Source organism: Phymastichus coffea, unplaced genomic scaffold, assembly GCF_024137745.1.
Source record: "Phymastichus coffea isolate CEN01 unplaced genomic scaffold, Cenicafe_Pcof_1.1 PCOF00368, whole genome shotgun sequence".
Classification (NCBI taxonomy): Eukaryota; Metazoa; Arthropoda; class Insecta; order Hymenoptera; family Eulophidae; genus Phymastichus; species Phymastichus coffea.
In genome coordinates, this window is record NW_026707179.1 from 1 (window position 1) to 23,837 (window position 23,837).

Below are 23,837 nucleotides of genomic sequence, written 5' to 3' on the forward strand. Positions count from 1 at the left end.
TTAATAATTTTTCAATAGCAATCTATCCTGTAACTTTAATCTAATATTTTAAAAAAAATACTTATACAAAATGAAATTTTTTAAATATGTACAAGCTAATTATTATCTATTTCAATATTTAAATTGTTATTATAAGAATTCAAATTTTTAATGAAAAATAAATTCCCTCAAGCTCTTTAGTTTAGTTATTTTAGTTTTACTAGATGGCGGTGGCTGTTTAACTGAGTCTAAAATCAACATAAAAAACGCATGAAGTTCATGCCGAACAAGCGACGCGACGTATCAGAACGCAGACTTCTGACCAGGCGACTATTCCCTGTTTTTCTCATCTTTATATTACTATTTTCTTCCCACTCCTGACTTTTATTTTTTTCATATTCACACTTCACATTATTTTTTTAATTTACATTTACATTTATTCAACCGACAATTGCATAAATCGAACTGAACCTGTCAGATATTTATAACCTATTTCAGGCGGCCACAGGCTGCCTAGATCCTGATTAATGTGAGCTAATACTATGAGAGTATCTGTGAGCACTAATTCTAACAAATGAAATCTAACAAGATAAATCACACTGTCATTAACCATAAGAATCGAAAAAACAAACGAAAATCGCGCCGTACAAGCCCCTGATAAAGGCATTCAAGGCTTAAGCGAAAGAGAGGATCTCAACATGGAAGTCGACCTCGGAATACAATAAGAGGAATCAGGTGCTAGCAATGCAAAAGACGGATAAGCCAACGGTAGCTCTTCCATTTCCCTATATGATAACCTCTCTCAAGACAGCAATGGTATAAGCGATGCATCTCAAACATGCTCTCAAGATGCCCTCCGACAAAAAATTCTAGGCTCTTTGTGAGAATAAGCGACAATGCGTACAATGGGTACTCAAGGCTAACTTAGGTGCCTATGTCGTTTTTATCAAACTTACTGACGACTCTAGTGCCAAAATAACTTTTAACCCCACAACGTGTGGTAAACTTATCAAAACTCACTATTTCCAGGTGCAATTAAATCAGTCGTTGCTCAAAAACTTTCCGTCACACTCACAAACGCCGCGGCGGCGAACCGCCTGCTCACAGATCCCCTATTAACTGCTAATAAGCTCAGAGCTTCTTTCCCGTACCACCACACGAATAGGCAGGGCATCATCAGATGTGTACCAATTGACATGTCAGAACTTCTAAACATCATCGACTCACCCTTTGAAATTACACAAATCAGAAGACTGACATGCAAAGTGACAAACAATGATTCAGTAAAAGCTCTGGAATTCATTGAAATTCAATCAGTGAAGCTGACGTTTCCCGGATAAACTCCCCTCTTCCCCTAATGTCTATTTATTTTCCGTAAGCCACCCGACCGAGTGTGAGCAAGCAAAGGATCAGTGAGTGGAGTTTTCTGTGTAGCGAATCTCTGACTGCTTTGTGCGGCCTTATCAGTCATCACCATTCGGCGATCCAGAAGCAGATCACGGCCGCCAGCAGCCAACAAGCCGCCAGCGGTGATCCAGCGAGCCCTATTGCCTGCAGGACTGCGATTCCGCAGACGCCGACTCTCCGCCAGTAAGCCGCGGGAGAGGCTATATATATATATACCAGGTGGGTCCGATCTCGGTATCTATTTCGCGGACTCTCTCGCACCAGGTCTCGCCCGGTGCAACGCCGCGAACTGATTAGTCGCGTTTAATTACTTTAGTGAATTCGCTCCTAAACATTATCGACTCATCGCGTACATTTAGTTGAACGAATACGCTCCTAACCACCGCCTACTGTCGTGTCTTTATGGTTTGAGCGTGCGCGCTCACTATCTTAATTTGTAAAAAAACCGTGTGTGTATTATTTCGATGGCGTAAATAAAAGGATCGCCTTTTGTAATTATTTCGATTTCTTCTCATCACCTTCCCCGTCATCGTGGTAGGTTCGTGCCTGTGGAAGTCAGCGCCGGCTTCCTTCATCGACACAGAACCCTTAATAACTCGCAGGGGGCACAGCGGTGGTGCATTCAGCTGTGATTGTAAGAATTTTTCCTCTCCCCTTTGCAAGAGTAGGTGTAAGACTTTTATAATAAATGATTTGTATAATAAATTAGTTAAAGTATTTATTATTCAAAATAAGTGACACAGAGACTTCCGGAGTCTTTCAGAATAGAATACAGAGTTCTTTCGACGGTCGCTTTGCCACCCCTTTTATAAGATAAAACACATAAAAAGTAGGCTATAAAGGGTGAAACCCAGAAGAGGAACGCACGTCACCGAGAATAAGATCAGACTTTAATTAGCCATTACTCTAATTAAGGGAATTCCCCTTTCATAAAAATTCAAATTTTGCCGTTATTATGTGGCCTGACCTGTTCTCGACGTTACAATAGAAATAAAATCCACGTTACAAATTCTTCGTTTGCTAACAATCAAGACAGAGTTCCGTCAGACAAAACCAACCTTACTGAATTCTTCACGAATGATAACTGTCGCTTCTTTGGTAATTGGATCAAAAATAAGCTTGATGATATCAAAGGCTTTAGTGCCCTCAAAATATGCAGCATTATTTTCAAAAAGTACAAAGAGGTTATTAACATTAAAAATAAAAGCAACTTAAAAGTTGAAATTTTGTTCAGAATAAAAGAGGAAGCTAATTTACTTCTTAAAGACAATACTCTTGCTTTCCATAATATGGAAGCCTTTATCTATGACTTTAGAAAGGTTAGAAAAGGATTGATTAGAAGAGTTTCATTAGATCTTAGCGATTCAGAGATCAAAGAAGCAATTGTCTTTCCAGTGGACGTTTTGGACGTTAAAAACAAAATAGAAGGAATAAAAATGCCGCTTATGCGACACTGACAAATGGATACCTACAAAGACAATTCTTGTTACTTTCTCAGGACAAATCTTACCAAATGAAATATCTCTGTTTTACATAAAATCAGCTATTGAACCTTTTATTACAAAAACCAATGCAATATTATTTTCCATTGCTTCAAGTTTAGTCATACGGTAAATAGGTGTAAAAGCAAGAAAACATGCATCATGTGTGAACTTGAAACACATGACAACAAAACATAAGGTAGCAGATACCTCAAGACTACTCCTTCCTGCGCAAATTGTGATGGTTATCACATAAGTATTGACCCTATCACCCAATTTATGATAAAAACAGAAGAATTAACATTTTGATGGCTTTCGACAACATTTCCTTCATCGAAGCTAAGAAAATGATTCTTCATGATACTGAAACTCCACACAAGTCAAAAGAACATTTCTCTGATTTTCAACAGCAACATGAAGTCAATTATATTATAGCGACGGCCACTAATACCACCTAAAAATGTTACAGTGATGTTTCGTTTGAGAGCAAAACCATTAATGCAGTTAATCAAGGCGTACTTTCATGCCATAGCTCAACTGAGCTTATCCAAGTACAAACATACTCTCATTCTCCTCAAAACAGTAATCGTAACAGTCCCGCTAAAGAAATAGATGAAATAGAAACAATAATGACAACAGATAATAAAAAACTACTGCCACCGAGTGCCATTCTAGCTTCTGCCACTGCACATGATTCAATAAATATCGTTGTAATCTTGAGTCTTTCATTAATCATAAAAAAGCAGAAGCTTTAACTATTAAGACATTAAAAGAAAAAAATATTAACTCATTTAGAAATTTCTGTACTTAAATTAATTGTACTGCTAGAATTTCCGGAGTTTGGAGAAAGATCAAAGCATATCAAAATGGTCTGCTTCTATAGACGGCAATAGGGCAACATTACTCAACGCAAAAGAATGCCTGAATGAACTATGTATTCCTGAAAATCCCGATCTATGCCCCGCAATAAATATCTCTAATTCTGTTAAATCTAAATATACTGACAATAATAATAATCTATTATACTTTATGAACGAACTCTTCTCTTACGATGAATTTATATCTGCCGTCAACTCCGTTGATACGAAATTGGCTGGCCCCAGGTTCGGACAAAATTAGTTATGAACTTTTACTCATACTTCCCGAATTCTATTATCTGATAAAACAAGACAAATTTAAAGGTGTCAATACTTCCAAACCTTCTTTAATAACAGTAATAACAGCGCATGGTTCAAGAACTACAACAAAAAAAGAGACCACATAACAATGATGAATAGACTTAGATCCAACCATTACTCACTAAATAAAAGCATGCATAGAAAAAACATAAAAGACTCTCCCAGATGCGACTGTAGCTACTGGTCTGAGGATATTGAACACGTAGTTGTCGACTGCCCCAAATACGCTAACCAAAGAAAATCTCTAATTAACAAAACTAAGAAAAGTAAAATAACATGGCCAATAGATATCACACGCGTTCTAAATAATCCAACAACTCCAATAGCTTGCTATGTCACAAAATTCCTCAAAAAAACCACAATACAAGTATAAAAACAAAACAATAAAAACAGATACTTAATCCTAATACTCCTACTTCCCTGTAAAAAACAACAGTGCTGGCCACCAGCCTCAAACATACCGAAACGCACTAAAATCAAGAGCTGCAACTCACTCACACAAACTCAAACATAAAACAACGACAGCAAACTAACACCTGGTGATGGCACGGCAAAGCTTTAAGCATTGCACGCCAACGAAAAAAAGAAGAAGAAGGAATATAATCTAAATCGAACTTCACGGTAAGTTCGTTTGATTATACTTATATTTCGCCTAGCTTGTTCGAAGATATTCCATATGTAGTACCGCAACTCGTTGCCAGGTGACGCCACTATTTAGAGATAGAACCGAAGGAAAAGAGGCACTTTTTTCCCCTTCCTAGGTCCTATCTCTCTTCCCGCCTCTCCTACTTCATTCGTTTCTTGGCGCTCGGTGAAGCCACAGGCAAAATGGAAAACAAAGAAGATCGTGTTAGACAAAAGATGGAGGAATTACGTCAGGTGGAGAAGCTGATGAACAGAGTTTACGGCGAACTTGACGCCTTACAGAAAGAAGAGGAGATACTCACATATGAGGGTAAGATGAAATACTATCGAGCATCAATACTAAGTTGATGTCAATGGCAAGCTTAGCCGATATGGGCAAATCTGAGCATCGATTCTAAGTCGATGTCAAAAGGAAAAACTCCCATAAGAATCTACACTCCTTTGTTCTTCGTTCAATGATTGCAGATGTTTTGCGTTTGGAAAACAAGGAGAATGAGGAAAGAGAGGATGGTGAGCTACTAGAAAGAGAGATCAGGATGGCCGACAATGAGCCGATTGAGGAGGAGACAATGGCGGCCTTAGGAGAAAATCCTATTAATGAGAATAACAAAGAATTCCTTATTATTAAAACTGTAGCCGACAGGTTAAAAGTGTGGTCATCAAAAGGCCTTTCTAATAAAGAGGAGAAATTAAAATTAATATCTAAAATACCTAGAAGAAATAATGAAATAAACCTCGAGGCCCCAAAACTTAATGAAGAGATCGCAGTAAGCCTTACTCAGAAGGCACTAACTAAAGATGGCTTTTTCAGAGAGTATCAAGAACTCGCAGGGGCGTCTTTGGCTGCAGCTGCAACGGCTTTGAGTATGATCATTAACGATAGAGTTGAGCCTTTAGAAAGAGACAACCTACTCGAGAATCTAGGAGGTGCAGTTAAACTTATGAGCGATCTGTTTTATCAACTCTCAAATGCCAGAAAACTTTTTATCATGGGTCGATACAATGAAAATATTCAGAGAATTGCAAAGAATAGAGAATCGACTTCCTTACTTTTCGGGGACGAGTTCAAAACGGTTTTGGAAAACGCCAAAGCAATGGAAAGAGCCGTACAGGAGAGTTGAAGCCAAAGAACACCTACAACAGACCTCCTTTCAGCAGCTATAACAACAACGCTAAGAATTCTTTAAACTGGAGAAGCTCCCCCTCTAACCGTGGGAGCAGGGGGAGCTACAAGAATCAGTACCAGAATCATCGGTCAGGCTCAAACACGCACAGCAGCACCTACGCCTCCAGTCGCAGATCAGAGCCAACGAAAAGATTCTACAATCAATCCCAACCTTACCAACACCACAGGAGGAGATAGGAACAACACAGGTAAAGACTGGAAGATTAAGGTTTTTTATAGATCAATGGGAACTTATTACACAGGACAGGTTTGTCTTAGAAACAATTAGGGGTTATAAGATTTGTTTTAATTCCCCGGTTTTTCAACGTAAAGAACCATCAGCCCAAGTGTACCCGAGGAGGGGTTATGAGAAAGAGATGGATAAGGCTATTGATAAATTAATAAACAATGGAGCAGTTGAAGTATGTAAATATACTGAAGGACAATTTTTATCCTCTTTCTTCTTAGTAGAGAAACCTGATGGATCCTTCAGGTTTATTTTAAATTTGAAGAACTTAAAGTTTTTTATTAATCATGAACATTTTTAAGTCGAGGATATTCGCACAGCTGAAAATTTATTGGAGAAGAGGGATTTTATGTGCAGATTAGATTTAAAGGAGGCATACTTTTTGGTTTCAATTCATGAGGATTCAAAGAAATACCTTAGATTTAAATATTAGGATCGTTTGTACCAATTCAACGTTTTACCCTTTGGCTTATCATCAGCCCCATATGTATTCACTAAGATAGGCAAACCGGTATTAAAGGAGTTAAGAGAAAAGGGGATTAAGGTAATAGTGTATTTAGATGATTTCCTTATTATAGGATCCACTGAAACCAAATGTAGGAATGATACTGTTTTGATTATCTCGTTACTTCAGAGATTGGGATTTATAATTAATTTCGATAAGAGTGAGACCACACCAAGTAGACTTTATAGATTTTTAGGTGTAAATATTAATTCAACAGACATGACCCTAACCTTGCCCTATGAAAAGAAGGGTAAAATATTAGAGATAGTCAGCACAATTTTAGAGATGAAGGTAGTAAGAATCAAGATGCTAGCTAGGTGCGTAGAAGTGTTAGTAGCAGCTTGCCCTGCAGTAGCTTACGGCTGGTTACATTATAAATATTTAGAAACACTCAAGGGAGATGCGTTAACAATTCAGGACTACAATATGAACAGATCAGTACATCTAGACACAAAAGCTAGAGAAGAACTAGAATGGTGGAAGGCTAATATTTTACCTTCTTACAACAAGATTAGATCAAATATATTTGACTTAACTATTTTCTCTGATGCTTCTAAGACAGGCTGGGGTGCTACCTGTGAGGGAATGAAAGCAAACGGTTTTTGGGACAGTCAGGAGAGAGAGCTACACATAAATTAATTAGAACTTCGAGCAGCATTTTTCTCATTAAAATGCTTTTTATCACAAAGAACTGGTATTCAGGTCCTGTTGAGAATTGACAATATTACAGCGATAGCGTACATTAATAAGATGGGAGGTACTAAACATGAAGACCTGCATATTGAAGCTAAGAAAATTTGGAATTGGTGCGCTAAGAGAGAAATTTGGATTTTTTCGGAATACGTAGCATCAAGAGAGAACAGGGCAGATGAGGGTTCCAGAATCAGTAATCTAGACACAGAGTGGGAGCTAGCAGAGGAGGCTTTTAAGGAATTAGTTAAGGAGTTCGGTAGCCCATCCATAGATTTATTCGCCTCACGCATAAATAGAAAATGTTTAAAATATTGTTCCTGGGAGAGAGACCCAGATGCTTTCGCTATCAATTCTTTAACCATTTCCTGGAAGCAGGATTTTTGGTATGCTTTCCCTCCATTTGCGTTGATACCTAGAATACTAAAGAAAATCAGGGAGGAATATTCAATAGGCATCTTAGTGGTCCCCTTATGGACTGTACAACCTTGGTTCCCGGATTTTAAAGCGCTCTTAATAAGCAAACTCATAACTTTCCAACCATCGCCCAATCTGCTATGTTCACCTTGTAGGAGCAGAACTCATCCATTGGCCTCGGAGCTTACCCTGGTGTCAGGGATACTGTCAGGCAGAGTTTTAAGAAAAAGGACCTGGAGGAGGCGACAATAGAGATCATGTTATCATCAGTGGCCAACAGCACAATGAAGCAGTACAATTCAGCCCTAGAATATTGGTGGAAATTTTGTAAGGAATCAGCGTTAGATCCATTCAACGCAGGAGATAAGGAGATTGTTAACTGTTTAACTAGAAAGTTCAACGAGGATGCGGCGTATGGTACGCTCAATTCACTTAGATCAGCTATTGCCTTAATCAATCAAGAGAATAATTCAGACAGCCCTCTCTTAAATAGATTCTTCAGGGGTGTTTTTAGAACCAGGCCAACTACACCAAAGTATTGTTGCACATGGGATGTGGAGGTTGTTCTTAATATGTTAGAAACTTGGAACCCACTGTCAGCGTTAAGCCTTCAGAATCTTACTTTTAAGTTAGTATTATTATTAGCTTTAGGATCAGCATTCAGAGTACAATCTATTGCTCTAATTAAGATAAAGAACATCAGGTTTTTGAGTAATGGAGTAGAGATCAGAATTTCAGATCTTATCAAAACCTCAAGGCCAGGATCAAAGGATCCTATAGTGTTTTTTCCTTATTTTCCTCACAGAGAAACACTTTGTATTGCAAGAACTTTAATATTTTATATTGAGAAGACAAAAATTTACGAGGCAATACAGACGAATTATTTATTTCTTTTATAAAACCTTTTAAAAAAGTAACTTCCCAGACGATAAGCAGATGGATTAGAACAGTCATGAGACAAGCAGGTATCGATGAGTTCTTCACTGCCCATAGTACAAGGCATGCATCTACATCAAGAGCTCTAAGGGAAGGATTAGACATTGGTACCATACGGAATGCAGCCAGCTGGTCTGAGAACTCAAAGGTTTTTGCTAGATTTTATAACAGACCTATTGTTAAGAGTACAGATAGGAATTTCGCAGCAGCAGTTATTGCATAACTTAAAGAAAGTGTTTATAATGTTCATTCTTTTAATATAAAGTCTTTTATTTCTGTAACGTAATTTTAAATATGTTCACATATATTATAATAAATACATTTAACAGAGAGGAACAGCTAATTTCACTCTAAACATCTACATATGGAATATCTTCGAACAAGCTAGGCGAAATATAATTGATGATCAAACGAACACAGTGAAGTTCGATCATAATTATATGAGTAGGCTTGTTCGAAGATATTCCATCCCCCCCCCCCCCCAAAAAAAAAAAAACAACATAAACAAAAACAAGAAATATGTGTTAATGGTAATTTTCCCAACCCTAGAATCACCTCGCTTTTCTCTAAACTAAATGAAGTAGGAGAGGCGGGAAGAGAGATAGGACCTAGGAAGGGGAAAAAAGTGCCTCTTTTCCTTCGGTTCTATCTCTAAATAGTGGCGTCACCTGGCAACGAGTTGCGGTACTACATATGGAATATCTTCGAACAAGCCTACTCATATAATTATGATCGAACTTCACTGTGTTCGTTTGATCATCAATATTTTGTTATATATTGTAGAGGAAGAGATGAAGGAGATCATTCTTGTGAAGCATTAAAACTATACTTTTAGATATGTATTTGGTCGCTTCTGTGGAAGGAGTGGCAGAAACCTTATAGTTTACCTTACATTCAAGATACCAACCCGCGGGTACTGTATCTACAGTGAATTTAAAACTGAATTCAAATCGCCATATCAATTTTGGCACATATACTTAAAAAAAAAACCACTGGTACCTGCCGAGAATCAATTCCGACATATAGAAGATTGATGTCCATTCCATTATTGATGCAAATCTCCGTGTTTCCAGTTCTTTGTCCGATGATCATCGCATTGTACGCAAGATTTTTAAATTGACGCTAGCGCGCTCGTCGAGGACCGGTGCTTTGTAACATCCCCACCCTTGCCGTTGGCGCGAACAAGGAATAATTTGTATTTAGTTGTAAGCGCGGGATGAATTTGAACGTGACTCGATAAATAAGGAATGAGAGCGTTCATTGACCGACTTTATAATTTGGGTAGCGTGGAAAATTCAAATGAAAAGAGAGATCAGTGATACTTCAAACTGCCAATTGCTTTTAATGATGTAGAATACAAGAAAAATGTCACAAGTTTCTCTCGTGAGGGCTCTGCTCTGACTGACTTGTCGTTGTCCTGGAGCGTCCTCCTCGGCGCTCCCCTCTGTCACTCCCAAAGGGGTAGGTTTAGCATCAACACCTCCAAAGAGAGGGAGGAGTAAGAGTTTTTTCGGCATCCAGTCATTTGATGAAGTGGGCGTCATCCTTTCTTCGAGAAAGGCCTCGAAGAAAGGATGCAGTAAAAAGGGAAAGTTTTCGCGGCACGTTCGGACCTACGTGCTTCATCCTTTATTGCCGGTTTAGAGCATTTTTTCTGCTGTTTGCTCCGATGCCAATCTTGCGCTCGCAATTTGTCCAGGTGAGCAACATGTGTAGCGCAGACGTCGGCGCGCTCGAGTAGATGCCGTAGTCGAGATTTATTGTAGTGCAATAAATCTTTCTTTATTCGTTTGTTTTTTTTTTTTTTTCCCTTTGAATATTCGTAGTAAGAGTTGCATTTTCAAGTGACCATTTACACGTTTTCGCTTATATTATCGACGTTCATAAATCTCGCGGGTGTACATATGCTGTTTGCGCTTGCGCCTTATTTCATACCTGTCATATACATATGTTATAGACGCAACGTGACGTGTCCGTTCGTCACATCTCCCCCCATAACATAAAGCTGTTTTTTATCCAACGTTACAACACAAAAAAAAAACAGCGGGTTAGTAGTACCCAGAGTCCTTGTAATTCCATTTTAGTGAACGCTGTCTATAAACTTACGCCTTTATATCGATATAATTATGCTCAATTAAAATTCTCGACATTATCAGTGTAACTTGAGTGCAAGACTATTGTGAGGCATCACGTTTTTCTAGCCTGTCTCAAAAGTCCAAAATAGTACATAGTTATCTAGAAAATAAAAATAATTGATAGTGACTTAACCCTACAAAGTTATGAATGCTTACATTAGTGAATTTGTGGTAAGAGAAAAAACTTCAGGTTCGATGCTTATGAAAAACTTATCTTGCTCATATTATGTTATTCTTATCGAGGCAGGTTTTAATTTATTGGCGTGCACAATCTTATGACCGGCATTCAGTTTTATCTTATAGTTAATTTGATCATAATCCTCTATAATTAAAAATGGACCTATATAAAGTTTATCGAACTTGTTCTTGCGTGGCTCTTTCAGTAAGTATACTTTGTCACCTACTTGAAAGGTCTTTGCATTCATACGCCTATCATAAATCTGTTTATACTTTTCTTTTGCTCTGTTTAGATTTTCTGCTGCTTTTGTTTGAGTATAACTCAAACGTTGAAGAAGATTGTCAACCAGATCATTATAAGTAGTGGGAATGTTCTGTTTTGCAAATGAGGAGGGTATTCTCGCTTTTCTGCCAAAGAAGACTTCGTGTGGAGTGAAACCATGAGCTTCATGAATGTGAGTGTTGTAGGAAAACATTGCAAAGCGAATCCACTGATCCCAGTTCTCCATAGTGCAAAAGTGTCGGAGATATTCAACAAATGTGTGATGTGCTCGTTCTAAGGAGCCTAAAGATTCAGGATGAAAGGCTGTGGATCGTATACGTTCAATTTTGAAAATTTTGCAAAGTGCAGACATCAATTGACTACAAAAATTACTACCCTGGTCAGTGTGAATGACCTTTGGGCAACCATGTCGAGAGATGAACTCTTCAGCTAAGGCTCCTGCTACTGTGGCTGTTTCCATGTTGGAAATGGGGATTGCGTCTGCATATTTACTTAGAGCGCATTGGATGGTAAGTAAATATCGATTATTTGAGTGTGTGATAGGCAGTGGACCGACTATGTCCATTTGAATCTTATCTAAAGCGGCTTTGGGGGTGTCAGTGATGACCATAGGTTGTCTGACTTTTACACGATTGAGTTTACTTTCCTGGCAACTTTTACATGATCTTATATAACCTTTAATATCGGACCTCATGTTATCCCAGTAAAAGTGTTTGCGAATTGCCTTGTACATTTTGCTACATCCTTGATGTCCCCCTGTTATCGAATCATGATACTCCTGTAACAAAATCTCTACCTCTGCCTCATCTGGGAAATGTAGGTCATTCGAGCAGATTTTAAATTGATAATCATGTCCTGTGAAGATTTCGAACATTTTATTCTCAATTTCATTCCATGATATATCGTCTAGACCATTTCCAGAGCTTGATATGCGAGCAGTTCTGACCTGAAAATCGTTCATGGCCCGTTGAAGACTAACTAAACAAGTCTGAATAACCGTGATTGACGATTCCTTTTCAATTGATTCCTTCACTACAAGATTGAAGACATAGTGACCCTTTTCTGTTTTAAAAGTGATGACAGTACCTAAGCTTGGATTTACTGCTTTCAGTGATTCTACTGTTAGCATACCTCTATCAATGAATTCCTTATTAATCTCTGAAGTCAAATCACAGTCTGCTGGAATAAAATGTATTAAATGGTCGCTCTCCATGAGTAAGGGATCATTGGTGTGTTCAAACATATCACAGGCCATCAAAAACACACATTCACTCGCAGTAGATTCCATTATGCTGATATCTCCCTCTCTACTCACACGGGTTCCATTCACTCGGGCCTGCAGACACCCAGAGGTCTCATCCCTGGGCCGTAAGACCGCGTCATCTTTCATTCCAACTTCTGATGAGACCTGCGGCCATCCAGGGTTCTCAGCCCTGGCCCGGTAGGACATTTCAGTGTCTTCAACTATCTCTGCCTCTGATGAGGTCACTTCATCTCTTTTCTCTTTTTCTTTTTGCATTTCATTTATACTCAAAACATCTATTGGTTCACAGGAGGTTATAAAAACTTGGGCAATAGAGTCTTCAAGGGCTAGTACTTCAGCCAGTGACACCTGGATTAGCGGGGAGTCTTCAAGGACGAGCAGGTCGGCCTGTGAATCAGGAACCGATGGGGAGTCTGCGCAGACATCCATCTTTTCACAACTCACCACTTCACTGCCGTCTACTGGATTAGGAAGGATCGGATTACGAGAGAGAGAGTCAGCATTGGAATTCACCCGCCCAGCCTTATACACCACTTTAAAAGTGTAATCCATAAGGCGTAATCTCCACCTAACAAGCCTGGACGTAGGATCCTTTAAGTTTTGGAGCCACACCAAAGGACGATGGTCGGTGACTAGAGTGAACTTTCTGCCATAAATGTAAGGCTTGAAATGTTCGATACCGAAAATCATGGCATTTAATTCCATTTCAATTGCGGAATAATTCTGTTCAGCAGGGCCAAATGCTCGAGAAGCAAACGCGATTGGAAGATCGTTCGGTTCCTGACTAAGTATAGCCCCGCAACCCTTAGTAGAAGCGTCAACCGTAATGCGAAATTCCTTGGTGAAGTCTGGGTATTGGAGTATTGGTGATTCACAGAGAACATTTGTTAGGGTCTCGAAGGCCTTTTTCTGATCAGATCCCCAGTGAAATTCGACATTTTTCTTGAGCAGGGCATAGAGGGGTTTGCCAATACCCGTCAGATTTTTGATGAACCTCCTATAGTACCCTATCAATCCTAGGAACTGCTTTACATTCTTTTTATTTTTGGGAGTTGGGAACGAGCGCACTGCTTCTACTTTCTTTGGGTCAGGCCTAATACCATCTTTGGATATTATGTGCCCCAAGTAGGGCAACTGCTGGCACAAAAATGAACATTTCTCTGGTTCTAAGGTAAGGTTAGCATTTTTTATGATTTTGAGAAATTTGTCTAATTTTGCTATGTGAAGATCTAGGCTATCAGAGAAGATAATAGCATCATCCATATAGATGAGCATTTCTACCCCTTGGAGGCCCGAACAAATTTTGTTCATCATGTACTGGAACACGGCTGGGCTCGTACGTAGGCCCATGGGACTTCTCGTATACTCCCAGTGAGCGTACTGAGTCGAGAAAGCTGTTTTATGGCTCGAAGAGGGATCCAAAGGAATTTGGAAAAAGCCCGTATGGAGATCACATGATGAAAAATACTGGGACCCTCCTAATTTATCTAAGACTTCGGTGATGTTAGGCATTGGGTATGAAATATTAATAATCTTTTCGTTCAAGGCTCGATAATCGACCACCAAACGCCACCGAGGGTTGCCGGAGGCATCAGGTTTTTTTGGAACCAGAAAACATGGAGCATTGTAAGGAGAAATCGAAGGGCGAATTATGCCTTCATCAGCCATCGCTTGTACCTGTTTTTCTAACTCGCTGGCTTGGGATTGAGGTAATCGGAATTGCCTAACATGGACTGGAATCTCATCGACAGTTTCGATTTTGTGATTTAATACATCGGTGGCCTTTAATTTATCTCCAGGTAAAAAGAACTGATAAGGGTATTTAGCTATCAACGTTACGAGTTTATGTCGTTCTAAAGAATTGAGATGCTCTGTATGAATACATCGTAAAAGTTTGGCTATCCGTTTAGCCTCATCGCGCTTATCGGGTAACGCATCGTTCGATTTAATTTCAGGAACTGGCTCTACGCTCGGTATTGGGAAGATAGCCGTGATATCTCGACTAGAAGAGTTAATGGCGCACACCCTGGCCTTGCCGTTGGTGAGGGCCACTAATGCTTCCCCGATATATACATCTGGCCCGGAATTAATCCGCGGAAGAATTCCTTCCTTCATTTCCTTGCTCGCTTGCACCGCAAACTCGACGAAAGTCCTCGATCGCGCTGGTAAATGAATCGTGTTATTTTGCTTAAATTGATACGATCTCGAGTTTACTTTTATTTCCCCTCCGTCTTTGCGAAAAACAAGATCGACTTCCTCCCTTTCTAAAAATTCTACTCCTAATATACCGTCTCCTTTCACAGGAAAACCGTCCGGGACAACTTGGAATACGATCTGAATGTCGCCGAGCGTGAGCGCTGTTTGGCCCAGCGTTCTCACAAGCCCATTGCCGATACCGGTTAAATTAAATCGAACGCTCTCGTCGACGGATGCTCCCCTGCCGAGGCATTTAGATTTTATGAGGTTCAACCCGCAGCCGGTATCTACGAGGAATGTGAACTTTTCGTGCCGTGTTTCGCAAAAAAGCTCGACAAAGGGAGACTTCGACGGGTTTATTCGTTCGGCGGCGTAGTGGACACGAATGTCGCAGGAGACGGTTTGTTCGCTGCGCCCGGTCGCGTCTCGGTCGATCGGGCCGCGTCTTCGTTTAAATTGCTTGATTGTTGGTTGCTACGATACGAATTTTGCGCGTTACGATTTTGAAACGGCCTTCCGCGCCACGACGGCCTTCCTCTCGTCGGTCCGTTGTCATAGTTGTTTCCAGCAGAGTTCGATGGGCAGAATCTTGCGATGTGTCCTGGAAGGTAACACCGATAACAAGTGCGCTCCCCTCGCCTTTCCCTATCATAAGTTGGAGTAGCGTCTGCTGACAATGAGCCTCCGTTTCCTCCCTCGGCCTGCTTTGAATTGCTGCCCGGCGCGCCTCCCGAGTTTTGATTTCGATCGCAGCGCGGCGAGTCTGCACGCACCTGATTAGCTACGTAGGCTACTTGGTACGCACTTTTCCTGTTGTTGAAGGGCCTGTTCGCCCCGTTCTGCTCCTTTAGCGCTTCTTTCTGTTGAATCTTCATCTCGGCCTCAATAGCAGCGCAGATCGCTCCTTCCAAGGTACTTGGTTTCTTAGCCTCAACTCTAGTCGTACAATCGTTTCTCCAAATGCCCATTATGAAGCTATCGCGTGCTGTGTCCTGCGCGCATTGTATGATCGCGGCGGCGCCATCCGGGTAGGTGTACCGCGCCACACGGATGAGCTTGTTTAACAGAAGGCTAACGCGCGTACCGTAATCTCGCATCGACTCGCCCTGCTTTTGTATTACTCGATTGAGCTGAGCATTCAGATCTGAAAAGCTTTCCGGCGGACGATATCTATCCTTGAGTGCACTTAGAAAACTCGTTAAGTCGCTATGTTTTGTTGCTAACAGATAATTTTTTGCATCCCCTTCGCATTTGTTACGCATCATCTGCAAAAAGAGCGAACGTGCACGCGGCTCAACAAACCCGTTGGCTTCCTCGCACTTCTCCGCAAACCCCTCGACGCAATCACCCTCCCCCTTGAACACCGGTATGAGAGTTAATGCAGTCTTAGGTTCGACGTAGTAAGGCCTGGCTTCGCTACCGCTGTAGCCTGCTCGCGCTTCGTAGTGAGTGGGAGAGGCAACCATAATCTCGTTAGGGATTACCCGAGGTAAGCTCAATGTTCCCGCGTTCATCGTGTTTGGAACTAACGGCAGATTTTCTGAATCGCTATCGTCTGCGCCCGAGTTCTCAGCGTCCATATCGATACTTTCAATGTTTACGGTTCGTACCGCCGATCTACTAGTCGTTTTTCCACGGCCCCTACCTCGACTCACCTGCCCTCCGCGAACTCGTGCTTCGCCCACATTACCCGCGCCATCACTCCTTTGGGCGAGGGTGGTTGCGCTCCTAGTGCTTCTTTTAGCAGGCGGGCCACCGGCTGCACCGCGGTTGCTACGTTTACCGCGCCCCGACATTATCGTGTTTTACAGCAAGGGGAGTGAGATTAGGCCAAACGAAAGCAATACTTAAGGGACACCGGTTTGAAATCAGATGAGTATGAATCCGTATACACCACTAATAGCATTAATTATAGAACATTCAGCTTGTGTTCGTTTGAATTTCAGATACCGATAAGAAGACTTAACAGCTGACAACTAGAGCAATATGGATCGCAGAAAATCTAAACAAATCATCTACACTTTCCGGCAAATTTCCGGTAATTTTTTTTTTTTTTTTTTTTTTTTTTTTTTTTTTTTTTTTTTTTTGAAAAATTGAAAAATGATTTGAAAATTTGAAAAGCTAGTCAACTACTTGACTAATTTTATTTATAAAATATTATTAATAAAAAGAACGATTATTATTGTTAATTAAATCAGTATAAGTACAAAATTGAATCTTATTATCAAGTTTAATATCAACGCAAATTTCGAATATTGAATCAATAATAAATATAAAAAAAAATGTTGAATATATCGTACACTGTTAGCGCAAGTTGATGTAAGACTACTAAAAGCAAACTATACTAAATACATTATTCATACATTATAGAAATTCTTACTTCTAAAATAACTGATTATATTTTCCCACGATATCGCGATGGTCACTTGAAAACGGTAATTGCAACAAAACTTACAATGCTGGTGAGGACAGCCGCAGCCTGCGATTTTTGAGCAAGAAGCCGTGGCGTGGCCACAAAAATCGCCTACCCTGGTATTCACCCTGTACTCCACGGGAAACACGCCTAAAACCGGGGAGAGGGCAGTTGGCACTCGTGCACAAAATTGCACGCTCACTCACAGTCAATGTGCACTATAATATAACGCAGTCAAAGTTTATATGCACAGATCACGTACAGTCACAATTACACACACAAATCTTGATATTTCTATGTAGCGTATCCTGGCCAGTGCATCTGGAGGACTCTTCTTTCCTTTTGAAAACTTGTAATCTCAAAGATACTTGCTATAGATGTTGATAGCGTATGATCTATTACTGGTTTATATTTTATTTTTGTTAAAATTTCGTATCCCACCGCTGCCACCAGTGTAACATCCCCACCCTTGCCGTTGGCGCGAACAAGGAATAATTTGTATTTAGTTGTAAGCGCGGGATGAATTTGAACGTGACTCGATAAATAAGGAATGAGAGCGTTCATTGACCGACTTTATAATTTGGGTAGCGTGGAAAATTCAAATGAAAAGAGAGATCAGTGATACTTCAAACTGCCAATTGCTTTTAATGATGTAGAATACAAGAAAAATGTCACAAGTTTCTCTCGTGAGGGCTCTGCTCTGACTGACTTGTCGTTGTCCTGGAGCGTCCTCCTCGGCGCTCCCCTCTGTCACTCCCAAAGGGGTAGGTTTAGCATCAACACCTCCAAAGAGAGGGAGGAGTAAGAGTTTTTTCGGCATCCAGTCATTTGATGAAGTGGGCGTCATCCTTTCTTCGAGAAAGGCCTCGAAGAAAGGATGCAGTAAAAAGGGAAAGTTTTCGCGGCACGTTCGGACCTACGTGCTTCATCCTTTATTGCCGGTTTAGAGCATTTTTTCTGCTGTTTGCTCCGATGCCAATCTTGCGCTCGCAATTTGTCCAGGTGAGCAACATGTGTAGCGCAGACGTCGGCGCGCTCGAGTAGATGCCGTAGTCGAGATTTATTGTAGTGCAATAAATCTTTCTTTATTCGTTTGTTTTTTTTTTTTTTTTTCCCTTTGAATATTCGTAGTAAGAGTTGCATTTTCAAGTGACCATTTACACGTTTTCGCTTATATTATCGACGTTCATAAATCTCGCGGGTGTACATATGCTGTTTGCGCTTGCGCCTTATTTCATACCTGTCATATACATATGTTATAGACGCAACGTGACGTGTCCGTTCGTCACAATAGAGATACAGCCACAAGTGTACAGCAGACCTAGATGCGTTACGAATAGGAAAAAAATAAGTTTAGGATAGGTGACCGAACGCTCATCCCTACTCCCTGGTCATTCAATTCAAGTCAGCCGCCGTCGCGAGTACATAGTATTGGGCAGCACTTGCAGTCTTGCACTTCTATCTAATCTAATCTTCAAGCAACACCCACTTACGAAAGTATTTTCTACAGTATTCTTTTGCAAACTTTGTAACTAATTCGACTCTTCCACCTTCAGTTCTATACTAAAGTGTAAGTACTAAGTGTTCACTAAATTTTTTTACAAGTTTCAATAAAACCGGTGTTCACTCATGAGATTTGGCAAACGTTAAGTTAAGGTCACAAAGTGCCGGTACGTCGTCTAACGATCGTCATTAAATATCGCACCAAATACTCTTACACAAAGATTCAATATATATTCCACGCTATAGATAGCGTATTTGTAGAGAAAAAATGTAGCGTTGCGGCGTGCAGATTGAAATAATTGAATGTCGACATCCGTATAATTGACAGTTACCGACTGTCAATTAATATAACATATATTCACGCAAGCACTTTCCGCTCTCGATGCAATTGCAAGTCAAATTGTCTAACGGCTCTTATTCTCTCGCGTAATTTCTGCAGATTCTTGAAAAATGCCATCCTACAAGCTGACTTACTTCCCCGTAAAGGCTCTTGCCGAGCCCATTAGATTCATCTTCAGCTATGCCGGAGTTGACTTTGTCGACGATCGTTTCGACCGTGAGGATTGGCTAAACATCAAGCCGAGTAAGTAATTAACGACGCTAATAAAAGAGCTCTATTTGGTATAATACAATTAATTGCACGCCTACTGCGTGTTTAATTTGCCGTAGCTACTCCATTTGGTCAGGTGCCGGTATTGGATGTCGATGGCAAAAAGGTCAATCAGTCGACGGCGATTGCACGTTATCTGGCCAAACAGCACGGTCTTGCCGGCAAAGATGATTGGGAAAACTTACAAATTGATGCTACCGTCGATACCATTCATGATCTTCGTGCTAGTGCGTTTTCGTTTGTCATGTTAATTTTCAATAAAAATCTCATCATTAACTATGGTAAAAATATGGATATTTGCAGAAATTGCTGCACACCACTATGAAAACCAACCTGAAGCAAAGGCCCAAAAATTAGAGGCAGCTAGTGAACTTGTACCTTTTTACATTGAACGCTTGGATCAGCAGGTCAAAAATAATGGCGGCTACTTTGTCGGCGGCAAATTAACCTGGGCGGATATAACTTTTGTTGCATTGTTGGATTACTTGAATTTTATGGCCCAATACGACATCATTAAGAAAGCTGAAAACTTAAAGGCACTCAGGGAAAAAGTATTATCACAACCCGGTATCAAATCTTGGGTTCAGAAACGACCGGATACTGAAATGTAATTGATTACTCATAAAGAAAAATAAAAAATATTTTTATTCTTTCAGAAATTTTTTCAATACAATAAATAAACATAATAAAAATAATTGTTTTCAAATTTATTACCTTCGAGAAGTCAGTTGATAATCAAATTGCGCTCTAATACAAGGTAGCGATCACAGCGCTTTTAGTTTGTTTGCGCGGGAATACACGGGAAACGTTCCATTGTTGCCGCAAATGTGATTATATTTAGTAATCAAGTGAAATTTAATAAAATCAAAGTTAGTTAGCAGTTTTAAATACACAAATCTTAACTTTTATTGTAAAAATTTGTTACAGTGATATTTATTGTGTAATTTAGAGGTTTTATTTCGTTAAGAAAGTGAAAATGTCGAGTCCCATGCGAGCACCGCGTACCCCGACTAGGGATAGAACTCCAAGGACTCCTAGAACTAGGACTTCAAGACAAGTAGATGAATCATCTCCAAGCACACAGAATTCAGTTAACGGGGTAACTAATGGAACACCCACTCGAAATGGTACTCCTAGCAGGAGACAAGGTATTAAGCTACTCAATAGGTTTAATCTATAAAAAGTGTATGCAACTCGACGAATAAGTTCTTGAATTCTATAGAAATGACTTAATTATTAGGGATTGCCGGTTCCTCTGATACCCCTCTTAGGTGGGGTGCCAATCGACGAACCCAAGAAACAATTGCTGCTTCTTCCGAAGGACCATCCTCTGTTCCTCCAGCTTCATCACCAAATCGAATCCTAATGACAAGTCCACTGCCTCAAGGAATGACAGAGATAGATTTATCTTCTCCTTTAAATTATGGTACACCTAGCTCTATAGGCTCCATTCGAACTCCAAGAAGTGGCATCAGGGGTACACCAGTTCGTCAAAGGCCTGACATAAGAATTGATAAAAGAGTGAGACAGCTCAATGTTGGGTCCAGTGTAAGTCGGAAAAAGCTTCAAATTTTAATTTATAAACATTATTTATGATTAAAAAGGTAATAAATACTAAATTGTACAATGGTAGATTCCAGAAGAAGTAGGCGTTGCTCCTATATCATCAGAGAATGAAAATTTGGCTGGGCCTCAACTTGTCATCTGGGGAACTGATGTTAATGTTAGTCGTGTTAAAGACCAATTCAAAAGATTTATTCAGCGTTTCATTGATCCAGATGCAGAAAATGATGAATTACCAGAAAGTTTAAACGTTTCTGAGCCACTGTACATGCAAAAACTTCATGAAATCAATACTTTGGAAGAACCATACATGAACATAAATTGTGCCCACTTGCAAGCCTTTGATGATGATCTGTCTAAGCAGTTAATCTGTTATCCTCAAGAAGTTATACCAGCAATGGATATGGCTGTCAATGAAATGTTCTTTGAAATTTATCCAGCAGCTGTATTAGAACATCAAATACAAGTACGGCCATTTAATGCTGCTAGAACCAAAAGTATGAGATTGCTGAATCCTGGAGATATTGATCAGTTGATAACTATCACTGGAATGGTTATCAGAACTTCCACTATTTTACCAGAAATGCGAGAAGCTTTTTTCAAATGCATCATTTGCTCATTTGTTAGTATGGTTGAGCTTGATAGAGGTCGTATTAGTGAACCAACAGTTTGCACTAATTGTAACAATAATTACTGCTTCTCTTTGGTACACAATCGCTGTCACTTCTCAGATAAACAAATGATAAAGTTGCAAGAGTCTCCAGATGATATGCCTGCTGGACAAACACCTTATACTATCATAATGCTTGCCTATAATGATTTAGTTGATGCAGTAACTGCTGGTGACAGGGTTGCAGTTACTGGAATATATCGAGCTTCTCCAATTCAATGTAATCCAAGAACATCAAATCTTCGTGCAGTTTATAAAACACACATTGATGTAGTTCACTTTAGAAAGCAAGACTCAAAGAGGTAAATAATGGAAAAATTATTAAAATTGACTTTTGTTCTACATGTTTACTCTATTGGTATATTTATATGCAGGTTGTATGATATGGAAGATGGCAAAGAGCATGTCTTTCCTCCTGAGAGACTCGAAGTACTGAAAACTTTGTCAACAATGCGAGATATTTATGATCGACTTGCAAGGCAAATGGCACCCAGCATTTATGAAAATGAAGATATTAAAAAGGGAATTTTATTGCAATTACTTGGAGGTACCAAGAAAACTCATACCTCATCTGGTAGAACACATTTTAGATCAGAGATTAACATTCTGCTTTGTGGTGATCCTGGTACCAGCAAATCTCAGCTGTTACAGTTTGTTTATAATTTAGTACCTCGCTCTCAGTACAGTAGCGGAAAAGGTATCTTTTATTTAAAAAATAAAAGTGCTATTGCTGTATAAAACCAACTTTCAAATTTAAAACTTAAATAATTGACCTAATTCAAATTCCAGGATCCAGTGCTGTTGGTTTAACTGCTTATGTAACAAAAGATTCTGAAACCAAACAGTTAATTTTAGAAACTGGGGCGTTAGTATTGGCCGACAATGGAATATGTTGTATAGATGAATTTGATAAAATGAACGACAGTACACGATCTGTACTCCACGAAGTTATGGAACAGCAAACTTTAAGTATAGCTAAAGCGGGAATTATTTGCCAGCTCAATGCTAGAACAAGTATCTTAGCTGCTGCAAATCCATGTGAATCTCAATGGAATAAAGATAAAAATGTAAGCATAGAAAAATGCACAAATTCAATATTAAAATTAATTAACAATAATAACATGATCCGCCGCTTTTATTCAGGTTGTCGATAATGTTCAGCTTCCACATACGCTCATGTCGCGATTTGATTTGATCTTCTTGATGTTAGATCAGCAAGATGACAAATTTGATAGAAAGCTTGCCAAGCATCTCGTATCCCTATATTGGAAAAATGAGCTTGAGGACGAAGATGAAGTGATTGACTTAAGCATTTTACGTGACTACATTGCCTATGCTAAAGAAAACATTCACCCCACACTAGGTGAAGAGGCTCAACAACGATTAGTCCAATGCTATGTAGATATGCGACGTATCGGAAGTGGTCGCGGACAAATTACTGCATATCCTCGTCAACTTGAATCGCTTATACGTTTGTCTGAAGCTCATGCTAAAATTCGTTTTAGTCCAGTAGTTGAAGTTGAAGATGTCGAGGAAGCTTACAGGTATGTTTAATGATATTTTTCTGCTAACGGTTGGATGCCATTATTTTTTCTTACGAAAATTTAATTAACAAATTTATTCATGTAGATTACATCGCGAAGCTTTAAAACAGTCCGCAGTTGATCCGCAGAGCGGAAAAATAGATATTGATATTTTAACCACCGGTATGTCAGTGTCTGAAAGACAACGAAATTCTCATATTAAAGAGTTGTTGTGGAAGTATATCGAATCCAAAGGAAAAGTGCCTACACTTAATTATCAGAAACTGTTATCTGAATTTAAAGAGAATACTACAGAGTTTGTAAGTATAGATTTTATATTAAACACACTACATCTTTGTACTAAATAAATAAATCAAAATATTAATAATTTCAGTTGATAACTCGAAGTAAATTTGAGGATGCTCTCAGAAATTTGCAAGATGATGGAAAACTCATAGTTATGAGTAAAAATACAATTAAGATTATTTCTAAAGTGTAATTTTCTTTTATAAAAGTTAATGTTTAATGTTTTAAATTTACGGACTTATTACAGCTATATTAGTGTAACAAAATATGATTATTTATTTATCTATATACAATTTACACCTTAATGATTGCAAGTACCTTTTTATATGTTAAAATAAAACGAATCTTCTTTTTTGACTCGTATATGTTTATATAAGCAATTAAATGAAAAGTCAACATTTTGACAAATTTTTTATATCTTACGTAATTATTGACTTTAAAATATACGATAATTTAATAAATTCCTTCGTAAGATTAAATATAAATTAAAGTTAAGTTAATTACCAACTTAATTAATTTGTAGTTAAATAATCATTCAATTTTT

At 39.2% G+C, this 23,837-nt stretch overlaps 2 protein-coding genes, 1 long non-coding RNA gene and 1 pseudogene across 3 annotated transcripts; all 4 read left to right on the forward strand.

The window, feature by feature from the left end:
- Nucleotides 1-4,873: 4,873 nt before the first annotated feature.
- Nucleotides 4,874-8,004, forward strand: LOC131674982 (uncharacterized; annotated as a pseudogene).
- A 2,650-nt stretch (nucleotides 8,005-10,654) lies between these two features.
- Nucleotides 10,655-11,353, forward strand: LOC131674980 (uncharacterized). Its single transcript, XR_009302958.1, has 3 exons — nucleotides 10,655-10,956; nucleotides 11,033-11,167; nucleotides 11,256-11,353. It is a non-coding gene; the product is annotated as an uncharacterized LOC131674980 (long non-coding RNA).
- A 7,179-nt stretch (nucleotides 11,354-18,532) lies between these two features.
- LOC131674978 (glutathione S-transferase-like) lies at nucleotides 18,533-19,917 on the forward strand. The gene is made up of 4 exons (XM_058953776.1): nucleotides 18,533-18,688; nucleotides 19,061-19,204; nucleotides 19,291-19,458; nucleotides 19,535-19,917. Exons 2-4 carry the CDS (start codon nucleotides 19,072-19,074, stop codon nucleotides 19,840-19,842), a joined length of 609 nt encoding a protein of 202 aa, XP_058809759.1. The 5' UTR covers nucleotides 18,533-18,688; nucleotides 19,061-19,071; the 3' UTR covers nucleotides 19,843-19,917.
- A 109-nt stretch (nucleotides 19,918-20,026) lies between these two features.
- Nucleotides 20,027-23,708, forward strand: LOC131674979 (DNA replication licensing factor MCM4-like). Its single transcript, XM_058953777.1, has 8 exons — nucleotides 20,027-20,379; nucleotides 20,472-20,779; nucleotides 20,865-21,766; nucleotides 21,839-22,161; nucleotides 22,254-22,531; nucleotides 22,608-23,008; nucleotides 23,094-23,307; nucleotides 23,382-23,708. The coding sequence occupies exons 1-8, from the start codon at nucleotides 20,208-20,210 to the stop codon at nucleotides 23,484-23,486; spliced, it is 2,703 nt and encodes a 900-aa protein (XP_058809760.1). The 5' UTR covers nucleotides 20,027-20,207; the 3' UTR covers nucleotides 23,487-23,708.
- The last annotated feature ends 129 nt before the right edge of the window (nucleotides 23,709-23,837 follow it).

Bases quoted from the DNA above. Each gene is read 5' to 3' on its own strand.
- LOC131674978 (XM_058953776.1), top strand. From the start codon at position 19,072: ATGCCATCCTACAAGCTGACTTACTTCCCCGTAAAGGCTCTTGCCGAG. The intron at 19,205-19,290 runs GTAAGTAATTAA...AATTTGCCGTAG, and splicing joins TTGGCTAAACATCAAGCCGA to CTACTCCATTTGGTCAGGTG. The intron at 19,459-19,534 runs GTGCGTTTTCGT...GGATATTTGCAG, and splicing joins CATTCATGATCTTCGTGCTA to AAATTGCTGCACACCACTAT.
- LOC131674979 (XM_058953777.1), top strand. From the start codon at position 20,208: ATGTCGAGTCCCATGCGAGCACCGCGTACCCCGACTAGGGATAGAACT. The intron at 20,380-20,471 runs GTATTAAGCTAC...CTTAATTATTAG, and splicing joins TACTCCTAGCAGGAGACAAG to GGATTGCCGGTTCCTCTGAT. The intron at 23,009-23,093 runs GTATGTTTAATG...TTATTCATGTAG, and splicing joins GATGTCGAGGAAGCTTACAG to ATTACATCGCGAAGCTTTAA.